Source organism: Nyctibius grandis, chromosome 3, assembly GCF_013368605.1.
Source record: "Nyctibius grandis isolate bNycGra1 chromosome 3, bNycGra1.pri, whole genome shotgun sequence".
NCBI lineage: Eukaryota > Metazoa > Chordata > Aves > Nyctibiiformes > Nyctibiidae > Nyctibius > Nyctibius grandis.
Window position 1 is genome coordinate 80,305,863 of NC_090660.1, and position 18,655 is coordinate 80,324,517.

General features: G+C 36.7%; 1 protein-coding gene across 3 annotated transcripts in view; it reads left to right on the forward strand.

Annotated features, from left to right (window-relative positions):
• PKIA (cAMP-dependent protein kinase inhibitor alpha) overlaps positions 1 to 12,262 on the forward strand; it is a 51,892-nt gene extending 39,630 nt beyond the window's left edge. For all 3 annotated transcript variants that reach the window (XM_068395903.1, XM_068395901.1, XM_068395902.1), the window contains exons 2-3: positions 4,342 to 4,519; positions 9,719 to 12,262. In XM_068395903.1, coding sequence (XP_068252004.1) covers positions 4,369 to 4,519; positions 9,719 to 9,798 — 231 coding nt within the window. In that variant the 5' untranslated portion in view covers positions 4,342 to 4,368 and the 3' untranslated portion in view covers positions 9,799 to 12,262. The remainder of the gene's footprint in view (positions 1 to 4,341; positions 4,520 to 9,718) is intronic.
• Positions 12,263 to 18,655: the final 6,393 nt, after the last annotated feature.

An 18,655-nucleotide genomic window follows, 5' to 3' on the forward strand; every position in this document is an offset into this window, starting at 1 on the left:
TATTTTAAAAGCATAATTATACACCTTCTCTAAAACAGACATGTTATTAAATGACAAGTTCTCTTTTTTTTTTTTTTTTTTGTTCCCGTATGAAAGCTGAATATAGATAATTATATTTAAATAATGTGCTGATCATGATACAACATTTAGCAGCCAAAGCCTGGGAGAGTTTTATTTGAAAATCTGTTATTCAACGCCATCATTAAGCATATATGGAGAAAGAGGGGGAGTAAATGTTGAAGGATCGTACCTCTTAGTATTACACTGCAGGTTTGCCAAGAAAATGGCAGCTCTCCTGTGCTAGCCAGCAACATATGCCAAATCTCATAGACAAGCCATGTGTCAAGTGCCCATTCTTATTCTGTCCTCCTTTTAAAATAATAATAAATACCAATTAGTAACGGTACTTTAAATGTGTTTGGCCTTCTTTTAGGCAGCTAGTCCCTTAAACAGGCTAAATTCAACCACTCTAGGTACTTCTAGCCCATAAACTGTATAGACACTGATTTTTAATTCATGCTGGTATGCCACATAATTTCTGTACTTTCACTTCCAAACTGTTGAGAACAAAGGCACTGTGTAACACTTGGTTTCACTGAATGATTATGGAATGCAGTCAAACTGGGATTTCATTTGTGAAGCCATCACTAACTTTTTTAGGCTTTTTTAAGAGTTCTTTCAATAAAACCAAACTACATAGAAGAAGGAAAACGGCTGTAGAAATTTGACAGTTACCTTCAGAAACTTGGAGGATAAGATTTGTTCTAGATAGCATGGAAATGGAAAATTTAACACAGAAATTAGATTGTGGAGATCAAGGAGTATTCCAGGAACTTTCTGAAAACACACACACTGATTCTTTCTGTACCTATTAAATTATACTGTTCTTGTCATCCTTCTTTTCTCTTCCTGCATTCTCTGGATACTAACTCTACTGCTTCTAAAATCCAAGATAGCAACTATGTCTATCTACCTTCCTCATCCTCCATAATTCTTTAAGTGCTTTCAACAAATTTTCAGTACAACTTTCTTTGGGAGGGAAAAGAGACAGAAGCCTAAGATACCCACATTTCTAGAAGTTTTATGAAACTAAGAAGCTGAGGAAAGGAAAGATGCCATATGAAAATCCCCAGAGCTGTGTATTGCAAACCCTAACCCATTATAAGGCAAAGTGACTCTACATGGGGTAAAAGACAAAGCACAGCTGGGGGAGACTTCACATGGGATAGTATCTTACCAGTTACCAAGGAATCCAGTCCTGCGACAGCAGGTTTCACTAGTCCTTATGCTCACAGAACTGCTTTCTTTGGTTTGTTGGTTCAGTTGGCAGAAGCAGTGAGGTTTGCAGCTTTCTTGTTTCAGTGCAATACCATGTAGCAGAGTACTGGTTTTGCAACTTAAAAAAAAAAAAAAAAAAAGAAATTACTAGAACTAGTGGGACTGCAACCACAATCTTTAATGTAGGAATATCTGTTAATGCAATTAGTTAGGAAATTCAAATTATGTTTCACAGAATCATTAGCAAATTCCAGTCCTTCCACAGAGAATCAAGGAAAAAAAGGTTTTTTGGAGTGAATGGTAATTCCCTAATGACTGGTTCAGTGAATAATTACAGACTGCTGGGCATTGAGCCGTTCATTGGAAGGGGAGCTCTCGGGTGATGTCAATGGAGTTCCATATTTATGCAGTGATGTCTTAAGATAATGCCAATACAAAACAGAATGGTGTTTGACATTTAGGAGAAGATGCAGACAAGAAAACTTGGAAATGTTAATAAATGTATGTTTGGTAACATTCTTTTTTGTTCAGAATGTTGTTAGTAGTGCCATATTGAACCTATAGAAAATGAACCTTTAAAATAAAGTTCTCCACAAGCACATTTTCCTATGGCTTTATAGCTTGTTTCACAGCTAAAATAAAATAAGCATGAGATTTTCCCCAGTGCTCTCCATGTTTTATGGAATGTTTCAAGAAGAATATAACCTTACAGAAGAATATTCTGTGGAGTGCAGTTTTAACAGTCCAGGGAATTCCTCACGGAGTACAACACTGCTCATTTTGCCAGCCTTACAGCCCTATAGCTTGTTCCACCTTGGTCTTCTCTGCTTATTCTGTTCCTGATGCACTGATACGCAGCTTCCAAAGTAGCAAAAGAGTATTCTACTCTATGGTGTTTTTTCTACACTAAAATGAAATTAGTGTCTTGGCAGGAGTGATAGCTACAATGACTTTGGGCTGGTGCTACACTAATGACAAAATCCAAGCCTGTACATTGATTACTTTCAGGTTTTGCACTTTCTTTTCTACAGGCCAGTTGCAAAAACAGGCATGAACAAATATAACTCGTGTAAGTTTCACTTCAAATCTTTTATCTTCTGATCTTGCTGGATATTATTTAGTGAACAGGTCAGGTAAGTCTGCAGCCTTGTGCTGTTTTCTTACCTTATCACAACTGTCCTCACTGTTTCCCTTCACCTTTGCAAGTTATATGATTCATTATTTCATGGTTGATATATTTGGCACTGAGATGTCTGCACCTCGGGCAAAGAACAAATGGTAGACTTCTCATTTGCTTCAGTATTCTTGCAGTGTTTCAAGAAGAGGGCACTACACAGGAAGAAATGCACATGCTCTCATGCTCATGAAAGCACTTGTTAATTGAGACACGCTACACTATTTTATGTGTTTCAGGCAGTCTTTCAGTTAATGGTGACTTCTTTCCATTCCATAGATGTTCGTTGTTAGGTTTTGTCTGTTGTTTTTGTGTGGAGTTTTTGTTGTTTGTTGTGGGGTTTTGGTGAGGTTGTTTTGTTTGGTTGGTTTTGGGTTTTTTTTGTGTTTTTTGGGGGGGGGGTGTGTGTTTGTTTGTTTGTTTGTTTTTTTAAGCAGTTTCCTATTTCATTAGTGGTTGTTCATACGAGTAAAATTATCCTGTCAGCCATTCAGCATTTGGCACCGGACACCAAAGCTTGATAGCAATGAACTTCTTTTTAAGTCAGTAAGTCTTGCAATGATACTTGATATAGTTATATTTAGACTAAATAAAATATGATGTAGAACCCTTTTCTTGGCTTCTTGGACGCATCATATGTACACCCTCATGCAGCTGACTGAAGTTGGGGAGGTGAGGACTAGAATGAAGATGAAGAATGGACAGGATTTGTGAAGTTATTTCAGAGTTGAGGGTGGAGAAGGGTTAGCTGTTGTCTTTTATGTATCTATTTTTAAAATAAAAAGTATTTATAAAAATGAGGGGTTTTCTTTTTATTTAAAGAGAGAAAGCTGAATCTTTTGCTGATGAAAAAGGGGGTGGTTTTGAAAGCTTTTTTGATTATATTCCCCCCCCCCCCCAAAAAAAAAAGCTTAGATAGAACAAATGGAACTACAGTAAAAGCAGTGTGATCAGCAAGAGAAAGTGCCTTCCCCACCCCCCTCCCTAGGCTCCGGTTACAATTCTATAAATGATGAAAAAGAATAAAAATCTTAACAGGTTAGGCCTATAGCAGATACTGCAGCCGGGATCCAAATATTTCTCTTACTGAGGTTGAAAGAGGAGTTTGCTTTTATCTTTGGCATAACTTACATTAAGTCACATCATCACAGTATTTCATAAGAATGTGAGAAATAATTATTTTCTTTAGAAAATAAGTTCTGAGTTTATATCTAGCCTACAGAGCATAGCTTTCTAAGCTCTGCATTATAGTATAGCTCTTCACTTACTCTGTTAGTATGTCTCCACTCATTTCAGTGACTTAACAGTAATGCATTCTCTTTGGTGCAGCTACCACACCAAAATAAATGAGTTGAGTCTGAAGAGGTCTATATACAATGCCAAAACTAATCATACTAACAGAAAGGAAAATACACAAAACATAGCCGTGCTTGTCTATGAGCACGGTGTTCTGCATGCAAAAGCATTATCGATTTGTACTTTCTTACTCCTTACGCTCTGCCTTTTGTGCAGAAAAGAGCTTTCTTCCACCCCCTACTTACCTCCTACTTCCCAGCTAATATTAAAAGCAGAGACAGCTCTATAAAGAAGTTATGTTGCTGAGGTCATTGCTTTTATAAAGTACTCACTAGCACTTTATGAAGTATGAAAAATGAAGCTGTTTAAAATGCTGTTGAATAGAGATTGCATAAAATCCACACACCTTTTTTGCTTTCTATTCTGTTTCTTCTCTAATTTCTCCAAATTTTGAGATTGAGGCATCTTCTTTTGCTGCTTACTGCATAGCCAATCTACTCCACAATGAGAACCCTCTAGTTCTTCTATTCCCATTCTATAATGTCACCTGTTTTTCTGGTACTCTAAGTGTTGTTCTTTTTTCTCCCATCCAGGTACTGCTATGTGGATATTTGTTAGCAATGACTGATGTGGAATCTACATATGCAGACTTTATTGCTTCAGGAAGAACAGGTAGAAGAAATGCGTTACATGACATACTTGTGTCCTCTCCGGGTGGGAACTCTAGTGAACTAGCCTTAAAGTTATCAGAGCTTGATATAAACAAAGCAGGTGAGTACATTTTGGTCTCTTATTATATTTATTTAAAACTAAAATGAAAATAGTAGTACACAAAACATGGTTTATGTTCACGCATTATTCCCTTGTCCCTCAGCAACAAAAATATTTTTTTTCTGATAATGGGTTGCCTGCAATAAGAAGCCCAGATTTCATAAATGGGAAGGGTGGTTATTTGCAAGTACAACACATTACTGAAAAAAGGCTATTCTGCGGTGAGTGCCTAGTGGCAGGGTCCGTGTCAGGATAAATTTTACAGAAAATCAAGTTATAAGGAAGTCTTTATAAAAACTCAACTCTTCATAATAACCTTTAATGGAATCTTTTTGGTTTGAAGCCTGTAGGAGAAGCATGTGTCTGTTTGAAAGGTTATTGTCGAGACTAATTTTGTTTTCAGCTGCCAGAGGACAGAGCAATAGCAATGTATTGTGGTTTGTTTTACTTGGGTCTTTGTTTCTGCGTAAACTGGCTCTTTCCCCTTTCTGCTGATATTTTGTCCTTCTTTTAAGGTGATTAGCACTAACGGAATCCTAAATCTTACTTCACATCTAACATTACCAAAATTTTTAGCTGGTTGTGCACCTTCAGTTGAGAGGAAGGAGGGACAGTGTATGGTGAAGGGCCTTACGTTAAATAGAAATAGTAATATGGCTGTGTAACTATTTTCATGTTACATGGGTAGGGGTTAATGAATGGATCTTACAGATGCTTGAAAGCCCTTTTCAGATCTTAGGAGAGAGGTCTTATGCTTATTTTAATAACAGCAGAAGAAAACAAATGCAGCAAAGAACAAACTGTTGATAAGCAGCTGCCCTGTTTGTGCATGTATTTTACTCAGAGACAACAGCAAGAGTTCTGAGAGGCAATCTCATCACCGGACAATCAGATGTGGGCAGCATGATGTTTGGGTGGTTGTAGTGCTCTTTGGAGCGGCACATTCTTTTTTTGGCTTTCAGACTAATGTACGTCCTAAGTCACTCCTTCTGCATTTGCCAGTTGGGGGCCTATAGCTTCTAGATGCATGCAATTCTAGCTGGGCAGGGCCTTTGATTTATTTTTCTTTTTCTATTTAAAAAAGAAAAGCTTTATTAGTATGTGTGTAGGAGTGTCTGGTTATTTTAATGTAGGGATACATGTAAAATGTTGGGAAAATATGCATTTTCAAATGCCACCTGCTTTATAATGCCAACCTTCCTTCTTGCTTTAATTTTCTTCAGTCTCAAATTTACACTTCTCAAAATTGTCTTGTCCATTTAGAAGAGATAAACGATTTTTAACTTAAGCTGTTGGAGTGATTGTAAGCCATAACTGTGTTCTTTTGTGAGCTATAAAAAGAATGTGACTTTGTGCCTGTAATATATGTTGGTATACATTTTGTACATGCAGTTAGCTCTGTAGTGATGAGAATGGTTTAAATAATTGTTAGCCTTATTTTTAATACATCATTCACGAGTCTAATTTTTCTTGGAGACTTCTTTTGCAGCTTGGGTAACTTAATCATTGCAGAAAAGTGTACAGAGTTGCTCATAAAACTACTTTAGGTAGTGGATACACAAACATGCCTGCATACTTCTTCAGGAGGTTATGCAGTTTGAATCAGACACAATTAAAATATATTAAATTTTGTATTATTAGTACACATAGGTACCAGATAAAAGCCTCCAAACCACAAATATTGGAAAATGCATTGTATTATCGTTCATATTAATGTATTATCCCATCATATCTTTCCAAACCCAAGAGAGGCTAAAAAACATTTTGCATCCCAAATTCCAGTTCACAATATACTAGTGCTTGCGGGATGCATATATGCATCACATCTGACAGGATTAAGAGGAAAACACATGTTTGTGGTTACATCTTATTTCTTTCAAGGTGCATGTCAAACAATTTATGCTAAGTACTACCTAAGTATACAAATATAGACATCAAGTTTTGATTATTTTTTCTTTTTCTTTTATTCTTATTACAGCTATATGCATTTTCTTGCAAAAAATGCAAGTACATTTTCTTTCAACTGCATGGAGTAATGGCAGAAGTAGGATAATGAAGATGATAAAAAAGGTTATTTTAAAACATATGTAAATTATCTACCCAAGCACATTTGGTACATTCACTTTGAAAAGCCTGCAGATACATTTCCCGTAAAGAACAGGAACAGCTTTGAACAGCACTAGGCAGTGAGGCCTTGTTCAAAGACCACATATTTTCTGTCATGCACTATATGATACCTGAAGTGAGTGCTGGCTAATCCCCTCATTGATAAGCCAATGTCAGATAATCAAGAGTTTAATGCATAATTATATATAATACATATGATTACTGTATAATATCTCCCTTCAAAACAACTGTTCCAGTGTTCTTTGTCCATAATAAGCTAACAGCCTGCTAATATCTATGGAATGGACATATTTACCAAACTTCAAAATACAGGTACCAAGTACTCTGTGGCAACACATTTTATTTAAATTTAGTAAAAGCAATGCTGCATACATCTGATAAGTAGAAAACTGCAACAGAAATCATAAAACAGAAGGCAAAAGAAAGACTTTATCAGGGAAACTAGCAGGTAGCTCACCTGCTCAACTCTCTCTCAAGATAACCAATGCAATTCCAAGAAACTTCAGTTCATCTTACAGATGATCGTAGCTAAATAAAGTAGTAAGGAAAAAGTACAATGAAGAATGAGGATTAGGGACTCGGTAGTGCTAGGTTAATGGTTGGACTTGATGATCTTAAAGGTCTTTGCCAACCAAAACAATTCTATGATTCTAATCTCTAAAACAAACTGCAGATTTTCTAGTTGTCTGCAGATAGGCCACAGAACACAGATTCAGTGGAGAAGTGGAAAGGAGACTTCCTTGAAAAGTCATAACAGTCCAACCATCTGTGTTAAAGTCATACAGAACTGGAATAAAGGATGGATTGTAGAAATTTGTGATTAAAAGTTATTTTAGTTCATGGTAGAAATGTTTTAGGTGTAAGCATTGGGAACACTGATAGACACTGAAGAGTCAGTAATGTTACAGGAAGAAAAATGAGTTAAAAGCTGCACATTTGCAGAACTAGTAACTGTTGCTAGCTTACCAACTCACACAACTGTATTATGGCTTACGGTATCGTATTATTTGGTTTGGGCTTTTTAATACTGCCTGTTGGTTTCAAAATGCTGTGTAAGAATCACAACTATTAAGACTTTCTAGCAATTATGTTTTGAAGGAAGAATAGTTCAAGAGTGTGCTTAGGCAATTTTGGGATTCTCAGAACCTAGAAGCAAAATTATTTCTGTAGAAGTATTTTAAGGCCTTTGGTAGGAGAGCTCTGCCAGCAGAAAGACAAAGTCTGTAGTACCAAGGCAGTGTATTACAGACTAAAGAGATTTAGACTAGTGAGGTTTTTTCATTGAGCTGAGAAAATCTTTTAAGTGGTATATTAGAACCTTAGTGCTCTTTATCTGAATCTTTGTGCACTATGTTTAACATTTAGGTAGTAAAATGTTTGGGCTTCATGTCCAGGATTATTTTTCTTTTGAACACAAATACCTTGCAAGGTTTTTTCTTTCTTCAGTTTTGTTTTTTGGGGGTGTTTCGTTTGGTTTTCTTTTTAAATAAGAATTCTTTCAGGAAAGCTTGACTTGCCCAGATAGTATGAGGGGTATTAAAGACTTCCTAGTAGGCAGAATGAATGGAGTACAGAGCAGGCAAAAAAAAATGAATTAAAAAAATCAGATTCCACTCATCTGGACTTTTGCAGTATCAGAAAAAATGTAGGAGGCTTTGTAGAAAGTGTTTGGACAACTTGGGCAAAAGGGATTTCTGTCCAGTAGGAAATAATTGCATGTAGATCCATCCTGATGGAATCCTTTGTAATGTGGGAGATGAGATAAAACTGGAAAATGAAGTTTTCTGAGAAAGTGCCTTGCAAAACAAGTTTTTCTTTATTATTCAACCCATAACGAACAGAACAAACCTCACTGTTTAATAGGTTAATCAACTTTCCATACAACTTTTCACCAGGTTGAATTTGATAATTACCAATACCCTCTGAGGCATTTTGCTGCCTAAATACTCAGTGCATGCACAAAGTACATCTATGACATCGGAGCTTTTTGCAATGTTCTTTGCAATGCAAAGAACTCTTTTTTTTCTTTTTTTCCCATTAGCAATGTGCCATTACAGAAGGGAGAAGGTGTTTATGGTGCTTATTTGTATAAACAGAAATAAAGCTGCAGATGTACAGTGTGATTTGAAATGGGGAAACAATAAATATCTGTACTGAGAACCCAGCTTTTATTCTAAAGATCTACTACAGATTAAAGTTAAGAGGCACTACTACCTCTACATAGATAGACCTCTTCACAACTTAGTCGATGGAATTTTCTTCTCGTAACTACTGCATCAAGCTAATTCAATACAAATTACTCAGAATCCTTGCAAGATACAAGAGACAACTTATATCTTAACATTATTCCTTACCTAACAGTATTCCATATTATGTACCTATAGCTAATTAGTCCAGTGTTCAGGGACTTCTGTCTTACTTGCACTTAGCTTCCAGCTGTCTGAACCTATTGGGTCTTAGGTGAAATACAGTACTTTGCATATTGGTACTAACAGACCATTGTCAATGCACTACTTAGCCTTCTTAGACAGGCTTTATGAGTTGTCTGCTCACTGTGCCAGTGAAAGATGTTTTCTATTCCTCAGATCATTCTGTGGTTTGCAGTGAGACAGCTGGACTGAACGCCGTGGGGTGTGGTACTGAAAATGGACACACAGAACAAACACAGCTTTAACAAACTATTGCTTTCATTGAAGTGGCATCTCTTTATAGTAAACTCTGTTCAGACTTGCTGTAATTAGGTTTTTTTTATCTTATATTGTCATAGTATCATAGTGAATAAATTGTCAAAAATACCCTACTATTTTTGCTATATTCTTTCATTTCTAGCTACTTTAGGTCTGTACTTAAAATGATAGTGGTGGTTGCAGCTAGGAATTTGTTTTTGAAGGTGTCTCTTGAGATGCAAAGTATGTCTATCTTAGTAGTAAAAAGTTTCATACTTATTGCAAGATTTCAGTTTCAATTTCTTTCTACTTCGTTTTTGAGACTGGTGGATGAACAGTTGGGGTTCAGGGAGCTTGACCTCTTTGTTTTAGGGTGGATCATGCATCCTTTTCTTGTATCTTATAGAAGGAGAAGGAGATGCACAACGAAATCCAAGTGAGCAAAGCGGGGAGGCCCAAGGGGAGGCAGCAAAGCAAGAAAGCTGACATCCGACTTTGACCGACTGGAGCAGCTGCTGGATGTTTTCAGACTACAAGAGCATGCTGGAACAAATTTGTTTCCATGAGCAAGCTAGTGGAAAAGAAAGTGCATGTGTCTTCACTGCTGGAACCCACTCAACACAATGCTAAAAATGGGGGTACAAGCTGTGGCAGAAGACAGAATTTTCTCTACCTCTGTCATTAGCAATGGTTGAACATGTATTGATTTTTTGGGATAGTGTCATCAGATGGATCCCTTCATAATGACTACTTGATGGGAACACTTAGAAAGTAGAACAGGTAAATCTTGTAGCAAATGGCCTTTGAAACGTCAGAGGATCTAATTGTGTATCTTAAGCAAAGGTTTGTGTGATCCTCAGAGTTTAAAATTCTCTGGCCAAAGTGTTCACCCATTAAAAGAACTGTAAAGAAAGCACTGTTTTTAGATCTTTGCATCTGTTTTACAGCTCTGTTATTTACAATGGTTTTTGTATTGTACAACTTAAATGCTCCACACTGCCCCTTCTCAACTGCTTATGAAGAATATTTCTGTTACTGTGAATTTTTCTACCATGCGTTTTGAAAGGGCTGTTTTTTTTGCATAATGTGGTGATGTGCACATGATAGATTTAAAACGTCAACCGCTAAATTGATTATGCCTAAACCTAAATGACTCAGCAACACTCTTAATTTGTTACTAGATGAGCCTTCAAAACAATTTGTTAATGTGAATACTTCAGCGTGTTTTGTGTCCTTGGTACAGTTTTGCCACTTGCCTGTAGTTAGTTGCATATCAGAGACTCAAATTGAACCTTTTACGTTATTATTCCCTATTTTTCTAATTTTACTCCCAGTTTCGTAATCTTTCTCTGAGATATTTTTTTAAAATGTTAGTCCAAGTATTTTACTGTTATGGTAGTTTTAAGAATACATTTATAACCTTATATGAGTTAAAATTCAAACAAATTCTGTGGTGCTAGAGACTTTCCTGGTTCATGTTGTTAAAGATGGGCCTTGTTTACACACGGGAGAACAACTGGCATAGGTTATTGCCAATTACGTGTTCTGGAATGAGGTTTAGATTGCAGGATAGTACAACTAGTGGATCATGGGCTGGATCCGGCCAGGGGGACTATTTTTTCTGTTCCTTGCCTTTGCCTCAGTTGATCAGGCTGTTGTGTTTGCACAGCCAGTAGCCTGTTACTGATGCATCAGGTACAGCCAAGTGCTAGAAGCTGGTACAGCAGCCTTTTGTCTAGGATGTAGAGAGGGGAGTGAGAGACTTGGCATCTAGCACCTAAAAGACTGGATTTTTTCTCCCATTTCATCTATTCCAAAATGACAGCCCAAACCGGACCTTCATTGAAATACCAGGATAGCTTGTCCATCCAGGAGATTACTTAAAATATCTATAAATTAGTAACCTATTCTACAGTAGCTATGCTGATTGATTTCCTTCCCCCGATCCTGCCCCAACAGACAAGGCCTTATATGAGGCTGCAAAATGGGGCAGCCACACCTCTGTGTGACCAAGGTGAGTAAAGAGAGTGACTGACTAGTCAACCATGGCAATCACATAAGCACCAATCACAAAGTCAGGTGATTTGTTTTCTTTTAATAACAGGAGGTGATGTCACTTTATATATAGTATATATATTATATATATTTTTGTGTTGGTGGTGGTTTCAAATGTTATGCACTTTTTAATGTTTGTAAACTTTTACTAATGAATAGTGTGATTGCTTCCTGAATATATTAATCATCAATTAACAAAACATCTTTGTGGCCACAGCTGTTTGTTTCTACCATATGTACCATAGTACTTGTCACCTGAAATTCTTTTGTGAGATGTGTGGAGAAAAAAAAAAAAACCCACTTATGATCAGTATTATGAGCTCATTTATTAGTGTTAATAAAAAACAAGCCAGCAGTATGCTTGTGGCTTATTAGTGTAATATTAATTCTCACCTTTTATTATTTGGAAGCTGGATGCCTCGCTGTCTTATTAGCTGTCAAATGCCCTATCTTCTTAGTAACAGAAGTAGTCCATTTACTTTGAAAATACTATTACCCTTAAACTAATTATTTATTCATTTGTTTCACTTGGTGTTCCTTTCAAAGTTAACACATTATTAGTGATCTCTTTTTAATTATTTTTTCCCCCCTTGCTCTTGCATCAGGTCTTCAAGCTGAACTGGTTTCCCCTTTGTCATGGACTAGTTACTGTCAATCTAGCACAAACACCAGAAGGAAATAAGATTCTAGGGCTTTTTATAGTGCTACGTTATTGATGATTCATGAAACATCATCAATAAAATGTCGTGGAAAAAGGCAAGAGTGTAATAAGTAATTACAGTACATTTAAGTGTTGGGTTTTTGTTGTTTTCCTTCAGTGCTTTTCTTCATTTCAGTACACTTTCCTTCCTCTTAATTCTTCTGTGTTGTGAAATAAAATTCATTTCAGCCTTTAGTCTCTGTTTTGTACCTGTTTCTTCTATTTTGTTTTTAAAACAATTATGGAGGCCTTTGCTGGTTTTTGAAACAACATCTCTTTGTGATGGAAAATAGCACTGTTAATTTTATAGAGTAAAAGGCTGTTTATGTTCCTTATCCCCCCCAAAGTGTAGGAGTGCTTGCTTTATCACTTGAACTCTGCTTGCTCTCTTTATTTGGGGTATTTCTGCAGCATCTATAAGCAGGTCTCACTTTATGTAAATGTGTGGTTAGTCTGTGCCAAATCACAGCACTGTATCTTGAGTACTATTATTACCTAAGCAATTACAAAAGAGCTAGTTCAAGTATAGTCACACCTTTATTTCTGTATAATCACACCTATATAATTGCATCATATAACAGGGACACTGATGGCAGAATCAGACTTTAACTGGGTTATTTTTCCCTTTGCTAGTTATCTTTTTCAGTAAGCCTGCCACTCTGGCATCTGTTCCAGTATCTTCTTTATATTTTATTGTTGTCATGATAGGTAAAATGTTTAAATGTTTGTTTAATCCAGGATCATCTTAGAAAAATCTCTCCAAAAGCTATATAAACTCAACAAAGTTAGGTCTTGACTATCAGCTTAATAGAATACTCCTTAAAGGTTTAGTTTTGATGGCGGTTTTGTGGTGGTGGTGGGTTTTCGTTTGTTATATTGTCTCTCTAGTTGTATGTTTTCAGTGCTTCCTTCACCTTGCCAACCCCATCACTTCAAAAAAAAACAGTCTCTCTACTCATGTTGTTGTTGCCCATAATAGTCTATGATTACATTCGCAAGCATTGCACTTGCAGGGTTTAGATTCTCTATTCACTTGAAACACGAAGAATATAGAACTAGAACTGGACAGAGATACTTGCATTTCTTTCTTGTGTTTATTTCCATTAATGTTGTCAATGTGCTTCAAAAAGCCTTCTATTAAAAGACAGCAGCAAGCACACACATACCATTATTTCATTAAGCTATCATTTTAAGCCAAAAGTTCACCATGATCTTCCATACAACAATTATTAAATAAATATAAAAAAAAAAAAAAGTCAGTATACCTGCTACTCGTCCCTGCTTTTTCCCTTGCCATGTTTTTTGAACAATTTTAAAGGGGGGGAAAAGTGTATCCCAATATGAGTCATAGGTCCTGAGGAGTTAGATTTCATGCAAATGGATAATGAAATTATCTGGTGTCCAGAAGGAGGGAGCAACTACCAAAGTGGTTAAGCTGGAACTTCTACAGTATGAATGCCTTCCTCAGCTAAACAGTGAAGAATTCTAGGTGTGCTTAATGTTTATATTTTCTGTTTCAGAAACATCAATGTATTTTTTACAAAGGAAAGACTGAGAGCTGCTGTTGAAACTGAACACAGTAATGTAACCTCAAATTTTATAAAGTTTGCCTTACCTCAGCAGTATTCCTATGTTAAACTGCTGTATTTTTGCCCTGACTTGTTTCTTTGTTTTCCTCTGCCTCTTTTCCTAGCTGGTTTATTATCTGTCCTGTGCTTCCCTCATGTAAAATAATACCCTAGAAATACATGGATATGGAGTGCTGTATTGTATTTTCTGTATATTTAACTGACTAAAATCTTGTAGTGGAAATATTGTTTCTTTTCATCTTTTTTGATCAATGCACAAAGGGGAATCTGCTTTAAAGTTCTCAGTTCAAGAGAAGAAATAGAGCCAGGAAGGAAGTGTGAGTTCAAGAAGATAGGCCAGCAATAGATGGAGGATATCTTTTTTTCTTAATAGCAAGGCAGGTGGAGCCCAATGCAGAAAATAGCTTCCTCCATCATAGGATGGACAGTCAGGATGTGTTGGTCTTAGCTAAAAAGAAGATAAATTGTTCAACTTCAGTGATGTTTTGACTTCAGAACCAACTTCAGGTTTTCAACAGTGCTATAGAACAGAAGCATGCATGAATCCGTGACCCTTACCCTTGAGACAAGTGAGAATCACCAGCTTCTAATGAAAGAGAATGAGGGATTTCTTAGGTGACTTAGAATACAGGATACTCTCTAAAAAGCAGAAGCTTTTAACAGCTAGGAAAATTATAGAAATCAAGGTAGTGGCAGGAACCTTCTCACTGTTCTCTGCAGGCTCTGAGGCTGAACTCTATTCTTTCCTGCTTTTTTTTGTCGTGATCAAGGATACTATACTGAATGCAAGAGAAAGACAGAGATGGTCAATATGGATGTTTGGTACATTTACACTAATATTTTATTTATGTAACGTACTGCCGATACCTGTCTGAGAGAAAATAATGGTCAAACAATGGTCTGGACAAATACGATAACAGGGTACTGAATCAGTTCCTACTGTATGTGACTAACAAATCTGTGAGTTGACAAAATAGGAACAAATCTGAAAAGGAGAGAGTAAAGCTAAACACCAATATAGTGCACAAGAAGCATCCCCGTCTTCTGAAAGCAGCAGGAGTTCACGCTCTACCCTTTTACATTGATTCTTACATTATGGTGGGGAGCTGCTGATGTTTTAGGGTGGAGGGCAGGACAGGCTTATCAACTCATGACATGCTTGTACAGATGATCTTTTGGTATTTTCAGGTAACACATAATGCTTCAGTACCCTGAAGCATTATAAAAAGACCAATGCTAGTGATGGCTTGCTTATGAGTTCTTAAGTAAGCTTTTAGCAAATTATCCATCAGTACACATTTTCAATCCTATTTGCTATTAAGAAATTCTCTGGTGCTGATCCATGACTGTGGTGTAACAGGTGATTGCCTGATACAGGCTTGACCAAGGCAGATCCTCTTGAGTGCTCCCAAAATGTCTTGAGACAAAAATGTTTGCAAAAAATCCACACTACCTTCTTGCACTAGCAAGGACAGATGATAAGTCCTTTGTATTTGTTAAATAATAAACCTATTATATCAATGGTTAATCAGTTAATGCTTAAATCTACTTCCATGAAAAAAAACCCTTTTGGTCCTGAAAAATTAATCTGTTCTTAACATACAAAAGGATGAGAGCTGAAATTAAAAAAAATAACTCAGCAGTAATTTATAGGAAATAGTGACATATAATCTGAGAGATGGATGGGAGATATTTGTAGGGAGACCAAATCTTGAGCAGCTCTGCAAACCACTGTCAGGGGATTAAAGACACCTGTCATTCAATCAGTACTAGCATTGCCCAAATAATCATGTGTTAGCAGGTGAGTTGATCTGTTCTGCAGTTTTCATAATTTGTTTCATTGTGTTCATCAAACATGGATACTGCAAACAGATACACATAAATAGTGGCTTCCAAGGCAGCAAAGGAGAAAATAGATTTTTTTTTTTTTTTTACCATGTAGCATGCTGACAGATCCATTTCATTACTAGTAGGTTTCCATTTCTATGTCCCTTTTTTCACTGAAAAAAGAACAACGTAGGTGTGATTGTGCAAAGGAATTCAGTATTGCAAAGTGCACATCAGCAAAACCATGCATTTCTCTCAATATATTGGGTTCTGTTATTACTTGGGACCTCAAATGGCAAGCACTAGCCAATGTATTAGCTAGATCTTTGATGTGGGAATGTTTTATCATTCATTTTCAGTGGAGTTTCACTGTGTTTCCTACTACTTCAGTCAACTCACTTGCCTGTAAAATGATTTCTGCTGTCCATGTTCTTTTCAGTTCAGTGAGTTAGCTGCCTATTGATGTAAAAACATGTACTGTACAAGTTAAAAACTCATATACAGTAATATCTATCTTCTGCTTTAATATTTCTCTTTATTAATAGAACAGGACATAGTCTGTCTTTGGGGTCAGGAACTACTCGAAAACATCCTGGGACTGCTGTCGCTGGTGGGAAGGAATACAATAACTACTCTTGGAAGAAGCCATGCTAGTTTTTTTGTGGAATCATGTTATAGTTACAGAGGAATATAAAAGACCAAGACTGTGGGTAAATTGAGGGAGGGAGAGGTTGGAGGGGTGGGGGTTAAGCTTGCAGCTCTACACAGATAGCTAGAAAACCATATCCTCAGTGAAATGTGACTACTACATTAGATTTGGCAAGCTTATAAATCTCTTAACGTTTAAGAAGTTTGGCCATAACCCATACAACACACTATTGTATTTAGAAATCTTTTTCAGTCTAATGACTTCTCCTCAACAAAGAGGGCGTTCATTTTACCAGAACACACGTTGGTTGCAAGATGCAATAGAAAGCAGAAATAGTCGATCTGACTGTACAGCCATGAAAAAAATGTCACTCCTGCACATTGCCCTCCCTCACATACAGCACCTGCAGGTACTGCTTGCGACTGTTGCAACACGCTGAATTTTAATTTGGTTGGAACGGGATTTTCAAAAGACCCTGTGGAATACATCTGAACCATATGTTATATCACCAGGCAAAGCTGATCATATTTTATCAACTAATTATTTCTTCCTATCTGATGTTCAAATGAAATCAGATTTACTATTCACTCTAATATATGCTTCTGAATATCCATGTGGTAATAAATATGGCACTATTTAGGCTGTAGTGTAATAGGATGTCTTGTAGCCATTTGTAATGTCCTATGGATCACTATGGATAAATATATGCCTATATTTACACTGAAAATACACTACATATTTTCCAATTAAATACCACAGACCAAATGGGAATATGCAACATAAAAATACCGTGTGATATTCAGCTTCTTGTGGTATATGTTCATGTCTTTTTACTAATCCTAGAAGTTATATGCAAGGGCAAATAGGACACAACTTAACGTGCTTCAGGGAAAGATCTTAATTTCCACAGCCTCATCTTTGATCCTGCAATGCAGTCAAAATGTAGACTGTGTAACATCTCATTATAGTCATCGTTTCCCTAGCAACAGACTGATATCCTCAATACATTATACAGTATACTTCAGAGAACAGGGCATGCTGTAAGGGAAGAAGATGGATGACTTAACAGGTGTTTTTTATCTGTAATAATTCTCATCCAGGGAAAGAAATAAGAACTCACTCTGGACACAGACACCACATCCTCATTTCTTTGGAAATGCAAACACCGACATTAAATAATAACAATGATCCTATAGAAACTGCTACCGATGTGACCTTACTATGGACCCCTCCCCACCCAAAAAAAAATGCGAGCACCCCAGAAAGTAACTGCTCGATAGCACACGGACACCTCCTGGTGGCACTGGGTAGTATTTAGGATTAGAAATTAAACCGATCTAGAAACAAAGGTCCAAAGAGCCACGGTGGATCTGGGATGATTAAGGTGTTGAGCAAATTCTTTGGAAATCATGAGAGCAAGTAAATGCATCTTTTACACAACTGAATGACAGTCTTGGCTTTTGTCCTTAATCTCTTAAAATGCCTGTTATTTTTCAGAGCTTCCCCAGGATCTGCATCCATACCCCACAAATAAGATCTCCATAACTGCTGGAAATAAAACTGGGGCTTTAAAGTAGGCCTTGCATCTGATTCCGGGAGATGAACTGAAATCAGAAATGCATTATTCTCTTGTCTTCGTACAAACTCTGATTGCTGAGAGGACAGCCCGCAGGATCCCAGCCTGTGTTCACTAGGCTGACAGCACAGTCAAAACAGCATACCTTCCTGGTGACCTTTACTATCAGGAAATTAAAAACCTCAGTATATCAAATAGGTTTTAAATTAAAATGTCATCATAGCAAAACCAAAGAATACTCTTCTCATATTTGCAGGAAGTTTGTGCTTACTGGAATTCCTGAAAAGAAGATCATATTCTGTTACTGCTTTTCTCTTTGTTTCAGTGTTAATCCCACCGCATTTCAAGAAGGTTTGGCAGGTGTTAGAAGCTCTGGAAAAATCCACAGTCTAAAATACTTGACTTTCTAAAGGCAATACTTGCCAAAATAAAGGATTGTCCATTCACCTCGACCACATAATGTTTGCTTATGATAACACGTAATCAATATCGCCACAACTCTGGTGAGTAAACCTAGTTTCTACCTTTCCTGATGTCTGAAAAGTGACCTTGTTCTGCAGTGGGTTCCATTTCATATCAACAAATTTCTCATTACGCTATCTGTAATACGTTCCTTCTTCAAATTCAAGTCTTTAGACCAATCATTTTTAGGACTATGTAACAGTTCAGTATGAGACAAAGCCATACAGAGAAATTACATTCTCTTTAAAGTAGCCTATCTATGCTTTCACAAATTCAGGGTCCACAGAATTTTGTGATGTTATGAATCGTTACAACAATGGTAAGCTCTTGTGCAATGGTACTCTGAAACATAGCAAATATGTTATGTTTGTATCACACAAAACATAAAAATTTCTATTTAACTATTCCAAACACAATTCTGCCACGTGCACAGCTTTCTCTGGTGGAGTTACTGGTATACCTAAATGTATCTAGACACCTGTGAG